Source organism: Crocodylus siamensis, chromosome 3 (assembly GCF_052110815.1).
Source record: "Crocodylus siamensis isolate JL-2025a chromosome 3, ASM5211081v1, whole genome shotgun sequence".
In the NCBI taxonomy this organism is placed as follows: Eukaryota; Metazoa; Chordata; order Crocodylia; family Crocodylidae; genus Crocodylus; species Crocodylus siamensis.
In genome coordinates, this window is record NC_143397.1 from 59,256,709 (window position 1) to 59,278,943 (window position 22,235).

Here is a 22,235-nt window from a genome sequence, read left to right on the forward strand (position 1 = left end):
TTTTGTTGAAGTAAGTGGAAACTAAACCAGAGCAGTTGACCACTGATCACTTACCATGGCTCAGATTCCACATACTGTGAGAGAGCTGCAAAATGAAAGCTACTTCAGAGCATCTGTTCTGTGATAAGTCCACTTTTAATTTGCTGTAACTTGGTTGTCTGTCCATGGTTTGGCAGAAAACATGTGCCATTCTACAGTGATTTCCCGGTTTAAAAAAGAGCCACAATTTTCTGCCCCAAGTATGATAATACAGTTCAATTAGAGAATTCTCACTGTTCTGGAGTCTGGCTGTATGCAGCTATGGCTCTGTCTTTTTCCTAGCACTTCAGAATTAATAATCTGTAATTGCAACCCACTACATTATAGTATATGCCTATATGAATAGCCATGAGTCACTGAGACTTCAAATGGAAAGGAAATTTAGAGAGGGCTGGAAGTTCAGGTAATATAATTGATTTTTGTTGAGTATAAACACCATGTATTTGGCAAAATTATATCAATGACACTTCTGGAAGACGTAGACAAGTTATAGCAAAGCTGGTGCCATGAATAAAACTACTGAAACAATAGAATGGCAGTGCAAGGCAGAGTTAAAGTGAGAGTAGAAGCTAGAACTTGATGTAGTGGAAATAGAGTCAATGAAGGCATGCACAAAGATGAATACAATCCGATGCATGGGGCAAGGGAAGAAATTACACGTGTTTTCTTCCTAAAGCAGCCCTTGATCTATACAGTTTCTTACTAAAGTTATCCTTTGTGTATTCTCACTTGTGAAGTATGTTTCCCATGTGCCATGTCCAGGCCTTGATATGCAGAGCAGAAATTTGACAGCAGCAAAACAAGATGTCCCATGTTGGGCTGCATGTAGTAATCTCACCTTTTTAATTTAGGAAAGACAATTCCTAAATTAAGTTTTGGCAGAGGACTGGGTAACCAGACTGGTTTGACTTCCTATATAACTGGTGCCATAAAATTTCCTGCAGTCATTCCTGCAATTAAACGATAACTTCTATTAATGCTAAAATCTAAACCAGGACTGGATATCTTTCTAAAAGATGAAGATTATCTAACTGATGGAAAGGACACCATAGCTCTTGGGGGTGGAAGGTGAGGGGGCGATTGTGGTTTTTTTCTTCCCCAAGTTTAATTGCTATCACTGTTAAATGTAAATTTTTATTTTTAATCTCTACATTTGTCTAGGTCCATCTTCTAGCTTCTTAATCTAGTTATAATGTTGACTGTTACATTGAAGAATCTATTGAAGTTACTTGAGCACAACTCGAAAAAAATTAAGATCACTGTATGATTGTCTGTCATCTGTAAACTTTATCAGCGGTTGTCACTAATGGATTTCAAGTCTGTCTTCACTAGGTCACGTCTTCTGGTGCATTGGTCTAAGTCACATTCCCATAGGCTCCAAAATTGTCATTACTGGTAGGGGTTTCAGAGAAGAGAAACTAATCATTAAATGGGCATGTGGGTGTGTTTGGCTTTTTTTAAAATTACCCTTTAGTAGGGTCATCTTTAAGTTAAACAAAAAACGATAGAGTACATCACTCTATCAAAGTAAAAGTTTCACCAACTATTATTTTAAAGCATGGATATTAATAAGAGTATGTTTGGGTCTTCAGGATTTGACATCTTTTATGAAGATTACACTTTCTCACTCATAGTATATGAAGGTATTTCTTTTTCTGTTTTAATCCTGGTTCTTCAAAGTGCTCTTCATTATCCTTCCTCGATTGCACTTCGTGTCTCTCACACCAGTTACCCTTAAATCACTTATCCTGAAAATTCTGTTCCTTTTTGGTTTGTGAATCACCCAGATAAACCAATGAAGCTTATTTTTGAGCACTCAGCAGTGTAAGTCCATTCTCAGATAGCTGTAGGAGTCATTCATAGTTCTGCATGCTGTGCAGTGTAAACAAGGACATTTTCGTGCAAATTTAGACTCTGAGAAGAGAGATGAGATAAGGGGATGAGGTAGAATTCTTACAGTGAAAAGAGTTCAGACTTATGAAACTTCTTCGTATTTTAAGGAGGGGTTGCAAAGCAGATATAAAAAAAGCATGGTAGAAGGTGGGTCCTTTGCTATATGTAAAAGACAGAACATAATCCTGTACTTCTAGGAAATCAAAAAACATTTTTACGGTAGCCCTGCCTGTGGACTGACAGATTTCATAGTCTGATTTTCATTTTCCAGTTTCTTAGGTTGTAATCTGAGTGCCCATAGTACCTTTGTCTAATCATTTTCCACTTCCTCTTCAGTGACTGACCCTTGTATTTAGGAAAGTGATACCTTCTAGTAACACACAATTCTACAGAAAAAAAGTAAAAGGTTCCTTTCTTGGATTAGAGTTGCAGTAACGACAGGCAGTGGGTGAGTGATTCTTGGATAAGAATTGAAACTGAACACACTTTAAAACACATTATTTTCCAGCAGTGAAAATAGACATTCATAGTCCAGTTTGTTCAGTATTGAAGACCACTTTTTAGGTTAAATAGATTTAGTAACATTTACTAAATTTGCTGCCATCTGGCACTTCCCTAATTAAGTACTGGGCTACATTTTCTGTCAACTAGTCATCATCGTACATGTGTAATTGAAAATAACACTTGTTTTGTTTTGTTTTTTGGGGAGGGGGTTTTGTTTGCTTTATTTTTGTTTATGAAAGAAGTAATAGTGAAGATTGGTCAGAATCTGTCTTCACTGATTTTTGTTGGCCTGCATGGAATTATTTTATAACTGCTTGCTCTTGTGCAGTTAAAGTGATTTAGGTACCTGAAAAAAGTTAATGCTTCCAAATCACATGAGTATAAATGTGGTTTTTAGGTTTTTTGTTGGAAAAATCAAAATGGACAAGGATAACCTCAAGGAAAAAGAGAAGGAACAATTCAAATATAACTACTGATTTTTCAGTAATTCTAGGCTGGTGAAGACATGGTTTAATAGTCTCTCTCATTAATTTTAAGAACAGGGAAAGGAAAGTAAATATTGCTTCAGAATTCTGTGGCTTTATATGTATGAATATGCCTATCAATATTAGTCATAACGTGTGCTTGAAAATGAAAATGGATACACATGTTAACTTCTACAAGAGCAATTAATTGTAGATAAACTGTAAAACCAATGTTGTGATGAGCATATATTTCAATTATCTCTATTTACATCTTATTGAGACTTTCTCATGGGATCTTACAGGCAAATTTTGCTTTCCTTTGCAGGGAACTTTCACATAAATGGAGTCTTAAACAGATAGGAGGACATCTCTTACTGAAAGGGTAAGTACAATGCTTGTTAAACTGATGGTTCTTTTAAAATGTATATATGTTACTTTTAACGTATTAATATTTTTGCATTTTCAAAAGGCATTAAGTACCACTTTAAAATTCAGATTGTGTGGAGGCTCACAAATAAGCAGCGTAAGAAAAGCATGTAGCGTGATAGCAACTTTATTCTCTTGAAGGCTCCTAATCTGATCTTTTACTGTAATATTTTGCTAATCCAATTTTGAGTTTCATTTTTCAACTCACAAGTCTTGGGTAGGATGATATAGTTGTGGATGGTCATGCTCTGAGCAGGGGGTTGGACTAGATGACCTCCTGCAGTTCCCTTCCAAGGCTAATTTTCTATGACTCTGATTTAAGTGCTTCCATTCACTCAGATCCATGGTAAGAGTGCTCTTTTGAGGGTAGGTGCCAAAGTGGTACTGTGATGGCAGTACACATCATTGCATAATGGCTTAGTAGTTTGAATAGACTTGTGGCCTTGGAACTCCACAGCCTTAAGGACATTCAAACCCATATTCCCCACTTCAATGAAGAGTGCTCTAACCACCAAGTCAGAGAATAGCCTGGCTGGAAACATGCTGCCCTCCTCCTGTTTTGAAGCTAGATCATTGTACAGACAAGAGTACAAGAGTCGTCATGTCAGAAGACCAGGCGGGGGAAACCTGACTCAGTAATCTGGTAGGACGTAGTTAGCTGTGTTAGTCTCAAGTCAAGTAAAAGGCAAGATAGATTTTCCACTTCGTAGACTAACCAAAGTAGATATCTAACACAAGATTTCATGCACTGACGTTTGCTTTGTCAGATGCTATGAAAGAACACGTGGAACGCAGAGTATAAGAAAGGGAGCAAAATTATCACTTCAGCAGTACCTTAACATGGATATCAGATTTTAACTGTCAAGGGCAAGATCCAGAAAGACATTTGAGATGCCTGGAATCCACTTAAGTTCTTTTTTAAATCTCATTATACTTTGCTTTCTGCACATCCTTTCACAGAATCTGATGGACTGAGCTTCAGTTTATGAAAGGTTATTTTTCTGTGTGTGTGTGTGTGTACACACACACACCCCCAGATACAAAAATTAGTCAGCACACAAAAGAGTTTTTACTGGGTCTCTCTTGTCTGTTGGCTACTTGATTAATTTCTTTTATGACCTGTTTTTATTTACATACTAGGCAATTGCCGTCAAAAATGACGGGGGGTGTGGGGATGGAGCCCTGTGCCATCCCCCACCCCCCTCCCTGGCTAAGTCCGCTCCCCTCTTCCCTTCTGCTGCTTGGGATCTGGGCCTGCTCCCCACCACAGTGGTGAGAGAAGGGGAGAAGCAGGCCCAGGCCCGGTGAGGGGAAGGACTGGGGCAGAGGGTGGGGAGAAGCCAGCCCACCGCAGTGAGGGGAAGCAGCAGGAGGAGTGTGCGCGGGGCTGACACGGGAGGAGACCTGCTCCTCCTCCCCCCCCACCCGCCACTGCTGCATCGAGCCAGGCTGCTCCCCCTCTCTCTCCTGCCACTGCCGCGGCAGACTGGCTTCTTACCCCCCACCACCACATCAGGCCAGGCACACTCCTCCTCCGCCTGCCCCTCCCCCCCCACTGCTGCCATGTAAGCCCAGGTCCACTCTCCCTCCCCCCCACCCAGACACCGTGGTGGGCGCTCCTCCCCCCGCCACGTTGGCACATGTCAGCCCTGCAGGCAGCAATGATGAAAGAGGAGAGGGGCGGGCCAAGGCCAGTGCTGGTGGCCTCTTCTCCCCTCTCACCCCACAGTGTCCCAACCGTGCTTCCCCCCCCCACGTTGCTGCTGCCACCTCCAAGGAGCAGGGGGGGTGGTGAGGCCAGCTTTGGTGGCCTCCCCAGCCCATCTTTGCCACCTGCAGGGAGCAGGGCAGAAGGGGGATGAGGCCCATCCCCACCTATCCTGTTCCATCCACTCTGTTGCCACCACCTCCAGGGCTCTGTCCCTCGTGTCCCTTCCATCATGGCAGCACTCCACTGCACCACTACCTCCTGTCCCATAGCCACTTCAAAGCTTGGGGAGTATTAAACTTGAATGATGCTGGTGCTTTACCTGTATCTGCCACTGCCACGACAGCCACTACTACAAACTCTGTAGTGCTGTTAAAATAACATGTCTGGCACTTTACTGAGCTTCAGGCTGACATTTATTTTGACCTTTTAATAGTTGCTTTAGAAATAAATTATAGTTTAGTCTTAGTAACTAGTTTTTGTAAGTATGAGCCATTGACTAATTTAAAAGATATTTAGCAGCCAAATGTATCCTCATCTGGAAATATTGCCAGCAGTTTAATGTTAACGTAATTCATACAATTAATAGTCTTGTTATTTTTTTTCAGCTTAACTTATGTGGTAGCGATGCCATTTTATTCTGCAAGCCTGATTGAAACTGTGCAGGTAAAGTTACTATATCTCCGTTTATTGCTTATTAAAAGATACTGTTTCTCTGATCACAAATGACAGTTTATTTAAGGAGAGTGAAGTGTGTGTGTGTAGTTTGTACAAGTTCCTGCATGGTACAACACTACTGAAATTGTATTTTTTTAACTCAATTTAGATGCATCTAAGCACCAGTGTTATATTTTAATTAAAAAGTAACTAAGCATGCAGCTTCATTCAATCGCATAATTTTAGTACTATACTTGAACTGAGCCTTCAAGAGGCCAAGAAGAAATAGGGAGAAAATATAATTCCTCTAACAATGAGACTTGATGACGCAGAGTGGGAGTGTGTGAAGGCTTCAAATCTAATGAGCTAAAAATCATTCCTAAAATGCTAATCACTTATATTCCATTGCTCTTATATGCTATCTTCCATCAGACTGTTGGTTTTCCTTTCATAGTCTGATTTAGTTTTTCAGATTCATTTAAAGAAATAAAATGCCTGCTCTTTCTATGGGTCTCGGTGCTAGGAAACTGTAAAGAAGAAAGAAAAAAACTATAAATGCAAGCATGGTTTATCTAGCGAACGAATATCACTTCACAATTTTTTAATTGCCAACCAAAATAAAAATATTCTTCTCAACCACCATATGTGCCTCAAACTATCTGCTAAGTAACCTGACAAAATAAAGAGATTTTAGTTTGACTAATGGGACTTTGTTGGGCCAAACTGACAAGTAATTTTCCAGTCACACTTGCAATGACTTAGCCTCGGTCTTTGCTGCTTATTTTCTCTCTTGAGATGTAGCTTTTATCAGACCATCTGCACCTAGTCTGGAAATTCAGTCTTGCTTTCTTCTAGGGAGAACAGCTTAGTGGGTTGTTTTGAGTCATACCTGAAGCGCATTTGATAGCTTTGGATCAGGAGTGTCAAACTTACTTAGGGCTCCTTGAGGGCCAGATTGAATCCAGGGCATGACAGCTGCTACAGTGGTCACTGTGGGGGGTGATGCAGGAACTGCAGCAGCATGGGTTACAATTGGGTGAACAGGCCCAACTTCTAGTGCCCTCCAGTAGCGTGGTGGGCCAAGTAAAGAGGCTCTGTGGGCTGAATCTGGCCTGCAGGCCATATATTTGACACCCCTGCTTTAGCTCATATCAAAAGTATAATTTTATTATTAAGCAGAATAGACCATTGCAAGCAATATAACAGCTTGTTTTAAGTTCCTTATCTACTGGCTTGTTGGTTGGTCCAAGGTACCAATGATTCTGTCTAAAGCATTAAAAGCTCAGGACATGAATGTTTCTGAGACAGTTTCTTTGGTAATCGCATGACATTTCAAAGCAAAATACTTCTGTTCTGTTTTCCAAAACTGAAATCTTGGGGACAAGGAGCAGTGTAGTCTAGAGTTGAAGGCTGTCAGTTGTGATATGCGCTTCCTGTTCCCAGAGCCAGCGTTAGGAAGCCTTATGACTTTACAGATGAAATCATTATGTCAAATTTAGTTTGGAATGTTATTCTTCATAGTTTCTAGGGTCGGAAGGGACCTGAGCAGTTCATCGAGTCCGACCCCCTGCCATGGCAGGAAAGAGTACCAGGGTCAAACGACCCCAACAAGGTGTTCATCTAGCCTCCTCTTAAACACCCCCAGGGTAGGAGCTAGCACCACTTCTCTTGGAAGTTGGTTCCAGATCCTAGTCGCCCTGATATCCAGCCTAAATCTACCCTCTGCCAGCTTGTGACCATTATTTCTGGTCACTCCTGGTAGTGCTCGGGGGAACAGGGACTTCCCCAATGCCTGCTTGTCCCCTCTGACTAGTTTGTAACAGGCTACTAGATCCCCCCCTCAGCCTTCTCTTGTAGAGGCTGAACAGGTTCAGGTCCCTTAGCCTCTCCTCATAGGGCCTGCCCTGCTGTCCCCTGATCATCCCAGTGGCCCTCTTCTGGACTCTCCATGTTGTTCACATCCCTCTTGAAGTGCAGCGCCCAGAACTGGATGCAGTACTCCAGCTACAGCCTGACCAGTGTCTCATAGAGACTACTCTGACCCAGTAGTTTGGAAGTGTATGAGATTCAACAATTGAATTTGCTCACAGCAGCCTAGTGCAGTGATTCTCAGCCAGGGTTCTGGGGCACCCTGGTGTGCTGCAAGGTGAGAGGCAGCAGGTATAAAAAGATAAGTGCGGGCTCTGGATTGATGTTGCCTGGCCACTGTGCCATGTCCACTGCCAGCTCCTCTGCAAGGAGGTAAGCACTGTAATAATTAACTTAGTTTTTTTGAAATAGGAAACCAGGTAGGTTCATTACCTGCTGTACTAGACCAGTGGTTCTCAACCTTCCTAGACTTCAGGCACCTCTCCATAACTTTTGTACCAAGATCAATTCTCTCTAGACTCAAAGAAAGCAGACAACCTGCATGCAAACACCCAATAAGTAATACAGAGTATCTTAGTCTAGTCTCCTTTTCTTCTAAGTTCCCATTCCCATCTATTGTCTAAAGAATAGAGGTTAAACAGATGAGCTGCGTAGCAGTGAACATTACAGGGAAAGTGAAACATGGGTATCGGAATTAAAAATAGGGGATAAGAACTGTTGTTCATAAGGTGGGACCATAGGTCCATCTTATCCTGTGTCACATGGGGCAGAGTGGATGCTGAAAGGGAGAGTGAACATGGATTTTTTTCCACTGTTCCTTTCTCACTTGCAGTATCCAGCATCTTAGGTCCAGGAAATTCTGATTCACAGATTGTACCCCTAACTGCCATGCTCAATAGGTACTGATGCATCTTGTGTGTATACTAATTCACACTTTCTTCTTAGAAGATGATTTACTTCTTTCCTAATACTACATTTCCCTGAACTCATTGGTGTTGTGTGTATTCATTAAACCAGTATTGTCCAGTGTCTGTTTTCAAGGTTGTTGAGCCTCACCTTGTTTAACCACGCTTAGAATATTTCAGAACATAAGCAAGTAATCCACTCTTTAAAACTCTTGTCTCTTCTCCTGGGAATAACTATTATAATGTAGTCAGGTTTCCTATTACAGTGAAACTGAAGTTCTGAACTTTTGTCAACATTTTACAGAACTTCAATCAGAAGTTCAGTCAGAACTGGGATGTGGCCTGACAGAAAAAAAAACCAAACCATTAGCCTGAGCTCTCTTCTGAGAGGTGCACTGGCACATGAAAATGATAGATTGTGGTACTGATTGCTTTTCAATTTCAGCTTTTAGCGAGTGTCTGTTTTTTACACAGCGAAAATAAGCTGTTCAAAAGTGTTATTTTCAACAAGTTTCTTCAGCCAAAATGACTACTTGTATGGCTTAAAGTAGGGCTGTCAAATATATGGCCTGCAGAGCCAAGTCATCCAGCCTGCTGACTTGTAAACCTACTCTGACCCTTGTAGCAAGGTTTCTCCTTATGGTGCCATTGACTGCTGTCCCAGGGAGCTTGGCCACCATGGCTAGAGCTAAAGCTCTGACCATGGTGGTAAGGAATCTGACCACAGTGCTGGCTGCTGCTCTGGGAAGTTTGACCGCTACGGCCAGATCACTGACTGCAGCTGTGGGGACTCTGCCTATGGTATTGCTGGAGTGCAGCCTGCAGCACCTGAAAAGCAGGGAATGTAGCCACCTAACTGACTGAACTCTGATACCCCTGGCATAAAGGGAAATAATCTGTGATTTGGAGAAATTACTAGTTTTTACCATTTCAAACCACATGATGGCACTCTTGACTTCACACACAAAATGCTAGTATTGTGCAGGTAGGGTAGCATTACTTCCTAAACTGAACATCAGCAAGACATTTTTTAAAGGTATAAGATCTTTCCTGCCTTCTAAGAAATTTGAATTTCCATTGTAAGGTATTAAGATGAAAAAAAAGTCTTTCTTGAAGACTGAAAGTTTATCCTTGTGGCATCACTATTTTCAATGTGTACTGTTATAACAGATCTCGTTTCATTTTCTTAGTGACTGACATTATCCTGAAATTTAAAAAGTGTAATGTTAATTTCAGTATGCTGCCTTTCAACAAGTAGGGCTTGACTCCAATCAGACAACATTTATGCATAATGATTTCCCAGGGAAATTATAACAGGTCCTTGATTGGAGTTACTGTGATATAAAGTGCTGCATCTGTGCAGCCATCAAAAAGGGAGCTAGTGTGTTTGGCTTATTGTTCTTGTTAGCACTGCTGTCCACCAGATAGTGCTTAGGGATCATTAAAGTACAATTATCTCTTAAATGGAAAATGAAATATGAGTGCAGACAACTCCGGTGTCCTAAAATCAAAGTCTAACATTATTAGTACAAGTATTACCTTAGCAGTTAATATATATTCAGAGAGCGAGAAACATTCAGTACACTATTCTCACCTAATCCCAGATGTTACTTTGCTCAACAGAAAAGGTGGCCACTCAGTTCCTGGAAGCAAAGGGTATATTGTGGGCTTGGATGGTCCAGACAGATGTTGCAGGCTGGATTTATGATGACCATGAACTTTCTTGCTTCCCCTTTTTATATTTGTCTTCAACTTCACTCCTTTGACTCTTCGCTTTTGGATTGGTCTCTCTGCAGTGTGTGTGAAATGGGAATCTAAAGAATTTTATCTCAAATCCCCAGACTCTCCTATCCTTCCTGCACTTCTCCCATGGCAAGATGTGTGATTCTATTTTCGTTAGAGGCTGGGGGTTGGGATTTGGGATAAAATTAACCAGATTTCAGTCGCACAACTAAATTAATGTCTGCTAGCAGCCAAAGAATTCCATGTATATATGAGCATACCAAGCCTGCAGCAGGTGATTATTTAGTAGAGATGAAAAAAATCCTGTTTTGATAATTGGTGGACATGCCTGTTTCACAATCAAGAAGTGCAAATGCTAATTTAAACTGTTGCATTTTGTTGTAGAGCGAAATCATTCGAGATAATCCCGGAATTCTGGATTGTGTCAAAGAAGGGATTGGCAGAGTGGTGGGTATGGGAGTGCCTCATAGCAAACGGCTCCTTCCACTTGTGGTCTTGACCTTTCCAACTGTTCTACATGGAGTCCTTCACTACATCATCAGTTCAGTCATCCAAAAGTTTGTCTTGTTTGTCCTCAAAAGAGAAAATTCCCACAGCCTTCCAACTGAGACCTCCAATTCTGTGCAGAGCATGTTGGACGCGTATTTTCCAGAACTTATTGCTAGCTTTGCTGCCAGCCTTTGTGCTGATGTCATGCTTTACCCCCTGGAGACAGTTTTACACCGTCTTCACATTCAAGGAACACGCACAATAATAGACAATACAGACCTTGGCTATGAAGTGCTGCCGATCAATACTCAGTATGAGGGAATGAGAGACTGTATCAATAGTATAAAACGAGAAGAAGGAATGTTAGGTTTTTACAAGGGGTTTGGAGCTGTTGTTGTACAGTATACACTGCATGTGGCTGTTTTACAGCTCACTAAAATTATTTACTCAACATTGCTTCAAAATGTTGCTTAAAACTGTGTAGATACTGATTAGTATGGAGGATGTGTTTTGGTTACTGAACTGTCTAATTATGATAAAAAGAGGGATGGATAAGAAAATGAAATCTGGAAAATGACAATCTATAGTTGTAGGGTTTTTTTCAAGGTAAAGTATTCCAGTATTCCATGTAAAAAAATAAATTTAAATTCTGAACTACTCTTTTAAAAGTACTTCATGAAATTAAACCAATATTGCAGAAAGTGTGTGTGTGTGTACACACACACACACACACACACACACACATATATATAGAAAGGTGAAATTATGCAGAAGAGAAGCATAATTTAAAATCTGACTTTAAAATGGATTACATTTCTGTCTACCTGTAGACTGGCATATATTACATGGCATTCCCTATAGAACTGTGCACATAGATTAAAAGCCTAGTAGTGGTCGTTACCTTTGACAATGAATTTCCACTGGTAAGCCAATAAAGAGGTTTGTCTTCATCTCTTACATGCTGAAGATGAGGATTCCGTGGTCTTTTAAAAAATCTGATTGCAGCTTTACTCTTAATGCTGTTAAGGTCATAATGGCCTCTGGAAAACGTTTGTGATTCTATACTTTTCTCCACCTCATTCTTTCAGTTTACAAGTACAAGCAAGACTTCTTTATCTTTCACTGCTCTAAAAGGGAACTGAAACTAAATGTCTGCTTTCAGCGTCGCCTATTGCAAGATACTCTTTAAATAGAACGTGGCTTACTTGATTAAATGTAAAGTGGAGTAACTTAGCTCTTCTTCACTTCAGTGAGTGTTAAAAGGCTAGTGGTAGCTAAAATAAAGCGAACTTGATTATATACAAGCTGATGTGTACATGTAAATGCCATTTTAGTCACGTTTTCGACCACAGTTTTGGGAGAGCTGTTTTATTAACATGTTTCTGTATAAATGTAGACGAATCATGAGAAGTGTTTTAGCGCTGGTGTTCTAGGTTTATTCTGAAAACATCAAGGATTAATTAACCTTTATTTTCTCTAATAACTCCTCCATTAAAATGAGGTGCCTTAGGGAGGTACAGGCACAATGAATTTGATATTCTGTGTCCTTAGTCTTCCTTTGAGCCGCAGTCTGGTTTAAGTAGTGCCCACTTACGATTTAGCACTGAAATCCGTATTTAAAATGTTAACTGTATAAGATATGTTTGTGGAGCAGAACTGATTGTTGCTGTTAATGAGTATGTAACTGACTACTGAGATATTTCTTTTTCCCCTCATTTCACCTGTCTGCCTCTGCACTGAGATTTCCACATCTAAAAACGAATTTTAATCATTTTGAATAGCTTGTATTTACTTCTTACTTACCAGAATTGATTTAATGAAGGTGGCTTGAGGTGGTTAACTAGTAAAACAGATGAGCATGGTAAGAGAATCACTTTTCAACTGTGTGAAAGGTATTGCCTGTCTCAACTTTCACTTTTGTGGTAAGAGTCTTTAAATGTCTGTGCAAATGCAGTATATTGATGTGCATTTAATTGGATTGGTCTTTAAACAATGTATGGTAGCTTTTATTTATGGGAAGTATCCATGACATAAGTAAAATAAGTTAATACAATTCATAACTTCTTTCAAATTTGATATTAATTCATAGCTTGTCTTCTGCTTATACTTGAAGTAATTTTCATGTATTTTATGCACTGAAGTGTTGAAGTGGAAAGTATAGTAAACTTGGAATCTAATTTTTTACCTTGAATATTGTTTTTGCTAGTCTGTTATGCAAAACGAAAGCAATCAAACTAGAAACACAAAGTATTTGAAAAATATATTTACCCTAGCATTGCATACATCAGGACTGATTCATCTATAAAAATAGAAAATCTACAGTATAATGTTTTTTAAAGCATTCTAGCATTCAAGGTTTGCTCTCTGAAAGATGTTCTGTGAGTTCGGAGTCACAAATAGCATTAAAGATGGCAGCACTGGACAAACTTTTAATACTTCTCTGTTAATTACTGCTTTTTGAAATGTGCATCAGCATAGACTCTGACATTTTAAAATATAAAGAGCTACCAATGTCTTAAGTAGTCTGAATTTCAGAAGTGCTGACCAGTGACCACCCAGTCCATTATTCTGTTAATTACTGTGAAGCAAGTTGCAAAGAATAAAGTGAGCCCAGACATACCAATTTAAAAGAGGTAATATTCTTTTCCAGGAATAAAATTATAAAAATGTGTGTGGCTAACATTTGTCAAATTCAGTAAAGGACAAATAAGAAAGCAAACATGACATTACCATTCTCCGACATGAAAGTAACATAAACAGAGAACCCTGACTCAGTACCTAATTTTTACCTTTCCTTTTTAGTACTAGCTTTTAAATAACTTGCCATTTAGTCATTCATATGATTAATTCTGGTTGCTGAGACCAGTTCTCAGATATTGTGAATTAGCACAGCAATAACGAGCAATTCTGAAAACATGCCTAGAGGCTACTGTTCACTTGCTTGTGTTTTGCACCCCTTCCAGGAAAAAATACTGGGTTTCTATGTATATTTCCTTAAGCTGTTTTACTGTATTTCAGTTTCTGCATTTACAGCTTTTGTTTAAACAGTACCATGAAATGAACAGTAAAATTGTATATAATATAATAATAAAATGATGTAACATATTGTATGCTTTTAGCAAAAAGAGTAAGAATATATATTCTGCTAGTTAAAGCATAGTAGTATATAATGGTACAGGAAAAATAGATAACATGGAACAATGTATGACAGTAAAATAAATCCAGGGACCATTCTGTTTTGATTTTTTTTTCACCCTTATTCTTTCTGTAAATAATGCACCTGTGCCTAAGGAGTGTAGAACAGTGACACTGGAAACAAGGCTTGCAGTGGCAGCAGCACTCCTTGCTGCCGCTCCTGCAAACACCACAGCCAGTGATGCTCAGTGGGGGCAGCATTCCTGGTGCTGCCCCACCTGTGAGCCCTGTAGCCCACACTGGCTACAGAGCACACAGCAGGGGCAGCGTTCCCTGCACTGCCTCCATTGAGCTCCTTCAGCTGTGGGGTCACAGCCATAGAAGCTGGTGTAGGAGGAGCCTAATAGCGTATTATCTGCATAAAACAGGAACAGGGTAGTTCAGTATCATGGGGGCATAGGATTGATTCCCTGTTAGCGCATGTTTTAAATTATTGAAAGAGATTAAAAAGTAAAGGAGTGAGCAAACACTCTTGTCATACCTTGAGGTGCACCAATACATAGGTCCAATATCAGATTGGCACCGATAAAAAGAAATTTGACTATATTGGAAATCAGCCTGATATGGCCGATTTTAATTTGGATGATAAATGCCCACGCGTGCGCGCAGCTGCACCACAGCACGTAGTCAGCAAAGAGTACAGCCTGGCAGCTTGGATAGCTGTGTGCAGCTGGTAAACCTCTTGTGGTGCATGGGGAGGGGGGAAGAAAGGAACATGGGGTGCAGATCAATGGCCCCACTGTGGCAAGGGAGTGAGTGGGTAAGGCTGAGGTAGGTGCTGCCAGGCGGGGCACGGGATAGTCCCGCAGCTCATCCAGAGGCGCAGGGAAGGGAGGGGAGAGCAGCTCCTGCCACTGCACGGACCATGGGGGCGAGGGGGTGCCCTCAGATTTGCGCAGGGCAGAGCAGGGTGGTCTGAAGCTACAGGCTGAGGCTGGGGGCCATTTTTGTTACTGCAGTCAAAGGCTCCCTTTAAATCTACAAAGCTTACATATGAATTATTTTGCTTTTTTGTGTCTTTAGGTGCCAAATAATACAGCTAATAAGTGGGCCATACAAGAATAGCCCTCTTTGAAACCAGCCTTCTCTTCTCCCAAAACATTATTTTCAGAAATCCACATTTGAAGTTGAAAATATTAAATGTCTTCTGAATATTTTGGCTGGAATGCAGAAAAGCCCAAAATGATGATATCACCATTTTAAAACATTTAGTGGTACTCAAATTTTTTGTCAGAATTGGTCATACCAGCAAATATCACTTGATGATTTCTGTGGGAAGAAAAAGCCAGTGACCCTTTTCATTTCTCAGTAGGGATATAAATGTTCTAACTTGAGATTCAAAAGTAAGATAATCTTTTTGTTTGGACAGCTGAAAGTTGATTCAACAAGCAACCATTAGCTTCCCTATCAGCTGCATGTAAGTTGTTAAACTTATTTTAAAAAAATAACACGCATGTATCTTCAGGGGTCTATGCATCAGGAATTAAACTAAATATTTTTGTCCCTTTTGCTATAATCTGTCATAAACCTCTATTATCATGATTATTCCCTGGAGTTACAAGTCCCTCCCAGATCCTCATTTGATGTTGTTTCTTGTGTTTTTTTCCTATTAGTTTTTTTTTTTTAATTTGTTTTAATTGTCTCAGTCTGTTGAAGATTACAACCATCATTTTTGGACTTCTGCTTTTCCAAGGTTTCTGCTCAAGTATCTTTAGTTTCAGAGGTACCCACCCTTATCAAGCCATGGTTTATGCCACTGATACCTATTTCCTACAAAGACACTGTCTATGGAAAATACTCTCACCAGTAGTTGGACAGCTGCTTCATATGGAGTAAATTTCTCAGGGTTCTTTTCCTTGAAGAATGAGATGTGGTCTGAGAGAGTACTTTTGAATACAGTAATGCCGTTCTCTATTAGTGTCTCATTCCATTGAATTCTCTTCATGTGAATTGCTTCAGATTTGAATAGTAACTGTATAATACTCTGTCTAATCCTTCTCTGACATTTCTGAAGACTATAGGCCAGCTATGCAAATAAACAGTGTGTCAAGTTGGCTGGTAAACATTCATTTTAGCTTTAAATCATCTGGCATTGTTTATTTATATTCAGTATTTGTTAGTAAAAATCAGTTAATTCACACGGGCCCCATTCTTATATTTCAGATGTGAGCAGCCTTAAAACATACATGGAGAAATATAAAATGTTCAGTTCAATTGCAGAAGAAAATTAGATCTGAATAGTGTTTCTGAAATCAGATTTTACCCAGCTTTCACTATGTGTAGGACCGGAATCATTCCTATTGGTATCATTAGTGTAGTAAAATATCTGAGTTTTGTGGGACATGTGGCCTCCTGCACATTTCTCCCAGCATTTCAGACTCTAGCCATGGTAATAATTTTGCATGAATCCTGAGGTTTATTGTCCATTCAGTGGTGGGAATCCATTTGGACCAGTGCCAAACACTGCCCTTCATGGGCCTAGCTAAATATTGTTCTGTTGCATAGCCTTTCCAGGGTCTAGGGGTTGTTGTAATGGAGGCATAGGGAATAGTAGAGGCAGAGCTGTTGGGAGAGAGGAAATAGTTCTGGGTTAATAACTGTTTTGGGGAAAACCATTGCTGCTGTGTTCTTTAAGGAGGTGAAACAAGGGGCAGTGGGCCCCTTGCTACCAGCCAGTTGCAGTAAGTTTACAGTCTACCTCTTCATAACGAGAGAAGCTGCCTCCCAATGTATTGAATGAACAACTGGGGAAAAAAAGGTCAACTGGAGGAAGATGGGAGCTGCAACCAGCCTGAATTAGCATGTGGGCCCCAGAATAAAAACTGAAAGTGTCTGCAGTGATAAAGGTCCAGGGTTCATTTGAGGCGTCTTTCTCATTTGGTGGTCTGAGAGTTTGCTCTGTGCTTTTTCTCTAGCACTTTTACCCCCTTGTGTACTTAAGATCAGGCAAGAATGCTATGAGATTGCTCTCACCTGAGCAAACCAGTTTGGGGACCCAGAGCTAACTCTTTCTATTCCCTCCAAAGACTCTGCCTTTTCTGGCAGACATAACTTGGTGCAAAGGGGCTTCCCTGCACCCACACCCAGCCTACTATCTACCTGGATGTAGGGTGTAGAAAGAGCATATTCTGAATTTGGGAGAAACACTACTCTTGACTAGAAAAGACCCCAACATACCCTCATCTAGTTGAAAAGACTTAAATTCTAGTGTGAGTTGTGAAATATACACATGAAATGCTTCAAATCCAGCTCTAATTTGAAGTGGTAATTTGAAATGAATCCTCATCATGCATACATTCTAGCACCTCCCAGTTAAAGTATATCAAAATGTTCCAGAGCCAGTGCTATTGCACTGTCCCATAGGTAGAGGGTAGTAAATAGCATCCCTGCCTTTCTCATGTCCCTGGAGCCAAGTGGAAATGGCATAACCTTCCAAGTATTTGTTTCCCAGGCTTTTGCTCAGTGGTTCCTGCTATTGCAAGGCTGGCTAGTTTCATGGGTATTGCCTTCTCAGTGCAAGCACAGAATAGACACCTACTATCTCTTTGCCCTTGAAACTCTTTGTGGAGCAGCACCACAAGGTATACTGGATCTGTTTTTCAGCTCGCACAGATGTTTTCATGTTGCTGCCCATGCTTTCCACCCTCTCCTGGCCTGTCAGCTGCTGACAATAAACAAAGAATCATCCTTAAATTTATGAGACTTGGTGATAAGAAGTGGTGAAGGCTCAAACAAGTTTCTACATTCCATCTTGGGATCCTCTTCACACTTGCTGCAGGTTCCTAGGAGGATTACTAAACTTGCCTAAAAGCTCTTGCACAGGGAGTTCCTGTCAATCTCTAACGGCTTGCCCTAGACACATGGACTGCCTTTGGTGATCCATGGCTGTAGGGTCAACCTAAAGAAGATGTCCCTCACTTGAACTGCTGCAAGTCTCTCTCCATGTTTTTCATGGATGAATTGAAAAGAGTCTGGGGCTCCTTTTGGCTCCCAAGCCGTGATGCTGCTGACAATCAACCCAAGTTTGCAGGCTGTCATTTTTGTTGATGCAAGCCTCCTGCTGTTAATATGAGCCAGCTGCAACCAACTTGATGCTAGAACTAAGAAAAATCTTTTAGCCTGTGCTCATCCTGCTGAAGCAAATAGTCCTGCCTCACATCTTTGCTTCCGGGAAGGATCAAATGAGTTTCAGGGCCCCTTGGAGAGGAAAGAGTTGTCCTTCAACATCAGAGCAAGGCTACCGTCTTACAAAGTTAGAATACCTCACCCTGGGCTCTGTTGATTCCTTCCTGGAAAGACAAGCCCAGCAATACTGTGCAGCTTTGACTCCTGCCTCCAAAATGGTTCTCTGTTTGCTGGCACCAGCCTCCTAAAGCATTTGTGCCTCCCCACACGATACTTGTGCCAACTGCTGCTCTATAAAATCCTCTCTTCTTGTCCCTTCTTGGACCTTAAAATATCCAGCTTCAGTGGTGGATCCTTCTAAGTGCTACTGCAAGGGGCTGAATGACCAGATTACTGGTTTCAACTGCACGCTATAAAATGCATGATTTGCCCCAGTCTGTTACTGTCCCCATCTTTTACAAGAGTATATCCAGCTGTTGGAGCAATTGGTTGAGGGAGAAGGGGTGACTTCTGTGGGTCTGCTGTTCATGGTTTCTGTTCATTTACATCTCCAGGAAGAGTGAAGCCAAAGAATTAGATGACTAAGGTGGAAGGGGAAATGACAGTTTAATAATGGCTTCACAAGCAAGCACCGACTGTTGTAAGAACTTTTTTCAAGTTAAGTCTTCCTGCTTTGCTTAAATCTGCTAAGACTTTGGTTAAAGGGCACTTTTATTTTTCCTGTTGCCTCCTTTTTCCCAAAGAAAAATTTCCTAGTGCCCTAAAGGGTAGAGGGAGGTAGCTGGGGATTAGGGGCATGTGCCAGCACTCCCAAAAGCAGTGCTGAAGGGAGAAAAGTGTCTTTGATGGAGTCAGGGGTTGCATGGTCCTGTTGTCCAGTGATTGGCACATGAAGAGGTGGAGCACTAGTTCCCACAGACATGTCTGTGAAATGACTATGGATGGGGACAGGTGACAGGAGAACAGCTGAGATGTGGGCTATGGGGACAGTCCTGCAAGCCAGCAGTTGGACAGAAGACAGTGTTGGATTGACACCTAAGATGTGGGGGCAGATAGGAGGGGCTGCTCCAAAGGTCAAACAAGTCTGGCTTTCATCATTTTGCAGCCCCTCTGGCCTCTCATGGGATAACTGCTATTTGTGGGGGTGCGGTGCAGTGCTGAGCTATGCTGTCTCACTGTGCTGGAATGGAGGAGGTGGAAGGGTAATAACCCCTGTGGGGAGGGACACAGTTGAGTGTACAATTAACTGAATTACTTGCCTAGGGACTGAAACCCCCTCAAGTTTCCTCATGGGCCAAGAGAGGTTTCTAGATAAGTCTCCACTGACTCCCTCACCCCTTCTGAGTATGCAGTATGCACAGTGACCCACAGGCTGCCCCTGCCTAGCCCACAGTCTCTGAGTCTATTACAGTGCCCCCCCCCCACCCCCAGCTTGCTTTCCAAGGCTTTGGGTTGCCATATACCAGGAACTTACAAGAGGAAATTTTCTGTGTTGTGGTTCTGGCACAAAGCAGGTCTCTTGGTGTTTCTGACTGTTTTGAATGAGCAAGATCATTAGGCCTGGCACTGTGCTGCAACTCACCAGTAGGTTTGGTCTGGCTGTGCAGACCTCTCCAAGCAACTGGCCCATGGGTGCTGAAAGGATAACAGTGGGATAGCTGGATGGGTGGTTAGGTGGGATGAGGCCAGGGTGATCAGCTGGTTCTCCCTGATGTCTTTTGCCATCTAATCCACATTGTGCTAATACCTGGTACATTTCCTACATGGGAATCCCAAACAGGAGGGAGACCTCCACAAGATACTCCTGGGACTGCTCCCAGGCTAAAGCTTGGACTGGAGACTCCTCACAGTTCATCATCTCTGCCATAGGACAGTTTTGGATCCACCCCAGGGACGGAAGTGAAGCATAGTTATATGGCACCATTACCCATTGATTATCTGCAAGAGTTTATCTTACTAAGCACACGTTCCCCAACTGGCATCTGGAATCTAGTTAATATCACAAGTTTACTTGTCAGCCATCTTTAGAACCTTCATCTTCCCTTAATGATGGTCAGCCCCAGTTGGATCTGTGACCCACCTTTTCAGGGGGGGTGTTTGTAAGTGGCCTGATTCCTGTAACTTCCTAGGTGCTCTCCTTGCCCCAGATGGAAATAAGGTCCTCTCACTGCCATATGGTGAAACACTTTTTTTGGATGCGGATATTCCATGATGCAGGTTATCCATGTATGTGTGTGTACATGCTTCCAGGGTTTTTTCACGACACTTGAGAAACCAAGTTTCCAGCAGGGTGATACAGAAAACATGGGCTGGGCTACGACTTTGCTCCCACTTTTGAAAAAGGTGATATCACATAAGGGGTAGGACCTGTAATCCCCGCAGCAGTAGAGTTGGGATTGAATCATTTAGAAGCCACTTCAAGGAAATGCAGTAATGGGAAGCAAAGCATTGTGGGATGCCTGGCAGACTGACCAACTATCTGTCAGGCTCTTGTGGGAAGTTGTTCCTATTTTATCCAGGGTCATTTTGATATAATTCAGTCTTCTTTTCTGCTGGATGTTGGTCTGTTACTTTTGTGTAGTTAGTCTTCTCCAAACAACTAAACCAGGGGCAGGCAAAATATGGCCTGCAGGCCAAATCCAGCCTGCTAAGCACTTTCATCCAGCCTGGGGGGGCCCCCAAAAAATGGTGCCCTGCCTAGCCCTTCCACCCATGAGGCTGGGAGCGAGGTGCCCACAAGTACACCTGCCCCTCAAACATACCCTGTTGCCTCACTCCCACCCTTGTGGACAGAAGGGTCCATCTGGCCAGCATTCAGCTTCTGGGTGGGGTTGCTGCAGCCCCCAGGAACCTGCTCCGCTCCCCTGGTCTCCAGCTGGCTCCAAGCAGCAGGTAGGGAAGCAGCAGGGGTGGTGCTACAACTGGGAGGGAGCCTGTGGCTGGAGCTGGCAGCAGCATGGAGCTCACACTTGGAGGGGGTGGGGGCGGTGGCAGCATGGAGCTGGAGTGGCCAGTAGGTGTGTGCGAAGCGGGCAGTATTTGATTTGGATTCAGATTCAGCCCAATTCAGGGGACAGTGATTCGATTCACTGATTCGGATCACTGTCCCGATTCGATTCCGATTCAGAGAGTCAATGATTTGGCCATAGACGGCTTTTCTTGTCTTCTCTACGTACCTCAAGATACCTGGTGCAGCTCGTGAATGCTGAGATGGGGCAGATGGAGCGTCCCACGGGAGTGCAGGGGGGTCCCCTGTGTGCTCGGAGGCAGACCCAGAAGTGGACCGGTGGACCAGAAGTATGATTTTGGTTTTTACTGGTTTTAAGATGGCAACCCCCCCTGCCCCTCCCAAGTAGTATGGGGAGGAGGAAGAGGAGGGACTTCCAGTGGCAAAGGTCAGGGGTTAGGGGTGGACTTCGAGTCCCAATATGGTGGCAAAGGTTCGGGACAACTGTCAAGGGGCAGGGCTACCCACATGTCCCTCGATAGCTCACCACAACTCGTTAAGTGGTGCTCCACACAAACTAATTGCCTGCCCCTGAACTAAACCCATTTGATTATGCCATGGTTAAATAACTATGTTAAATGCCTATTCTAACACCTGCCAATGTTCCTGCTACCTGTGTCTAGATCCAAACATTTAGAGCAGGATGGACCCATTCCAGGAGCAGCAAGTTTGTTCCAATTTATTCACAGGTAGCAAACTAACCATGCTGTAGACAAATATATTGTGCAGTAGGCACCTGCATGTATAGATGGTGATGCTTTACTGAACAGTAAATTAGTCTACTGTGCAGTAAAGCATCTCATGTAGACATGCCCAGTGTGTTTTAGTCAAGTGCACTAAACCTCCATCCCATGTTTTCTTTAAAATCATACCTTTCTTCTGTGATGGCACTTTGTAGGTACTGTTATAGCAAGCTCTAAAAACTTATTTGTAATATAGTTGGTAACTGATTCTGTATTTACTTACTTGCCATCACTCAGGTAACTTTCCTGTAGCCACACTTTAAGCTCAGTTTCCCACCCTGTTAAAACCTGTTGATGAGCCTGTTTGTAGATTTTGATTATATCATGTTCTAGGTCTATAGTTTCTCTGTAAAAAAACACATCATTGTGTAATGTGCTGTTAGCTTGTTGTTTAAGGTTCCAGTATCGGTTCTTTCTAGCCCTACCTCTCTTACAGTTGTTTTTGCTAAATTCTGTGCACGTGTGTGT

General features: G+C 42.0%; 1 protein-coding gene across 1 annotated transcript in view; it reads left to right on the forward strand.

Annotated features, from left to right (window-relative positions):
- Nucleotides 1-13,939, forward strand: part of SLC25A46 (solute carrier family 25 member 46) — a 32,043-nt gene extending 18,104 nt beyond the window's left edge. Inside the window, exons 6-8 of the mRNA XM_090038362.1 lie at nucleotides 3,226-3,282; nucleotides 5,643-5,700; nucleotides 10,593-13,939. Of these exons, the coding sequence (XP_089894488.1) occupies nucleotides 3,226-3,282; nucleotides 5,643-5,700; nucleotides 10,593-11,171 (694 nt within the window). The 3' untranslated portion in view covers nucleotides 11,172-13,939. The remainder of the gene's footprint in view (nucleotides 1-3,225; nucleotides 3,283-5,642; nucleotides 5,701-10,592) is intronic.
- The last annotated feature ends 8,296 nt before the right edge of the window (nucleotides 13,940-22,235 follow it).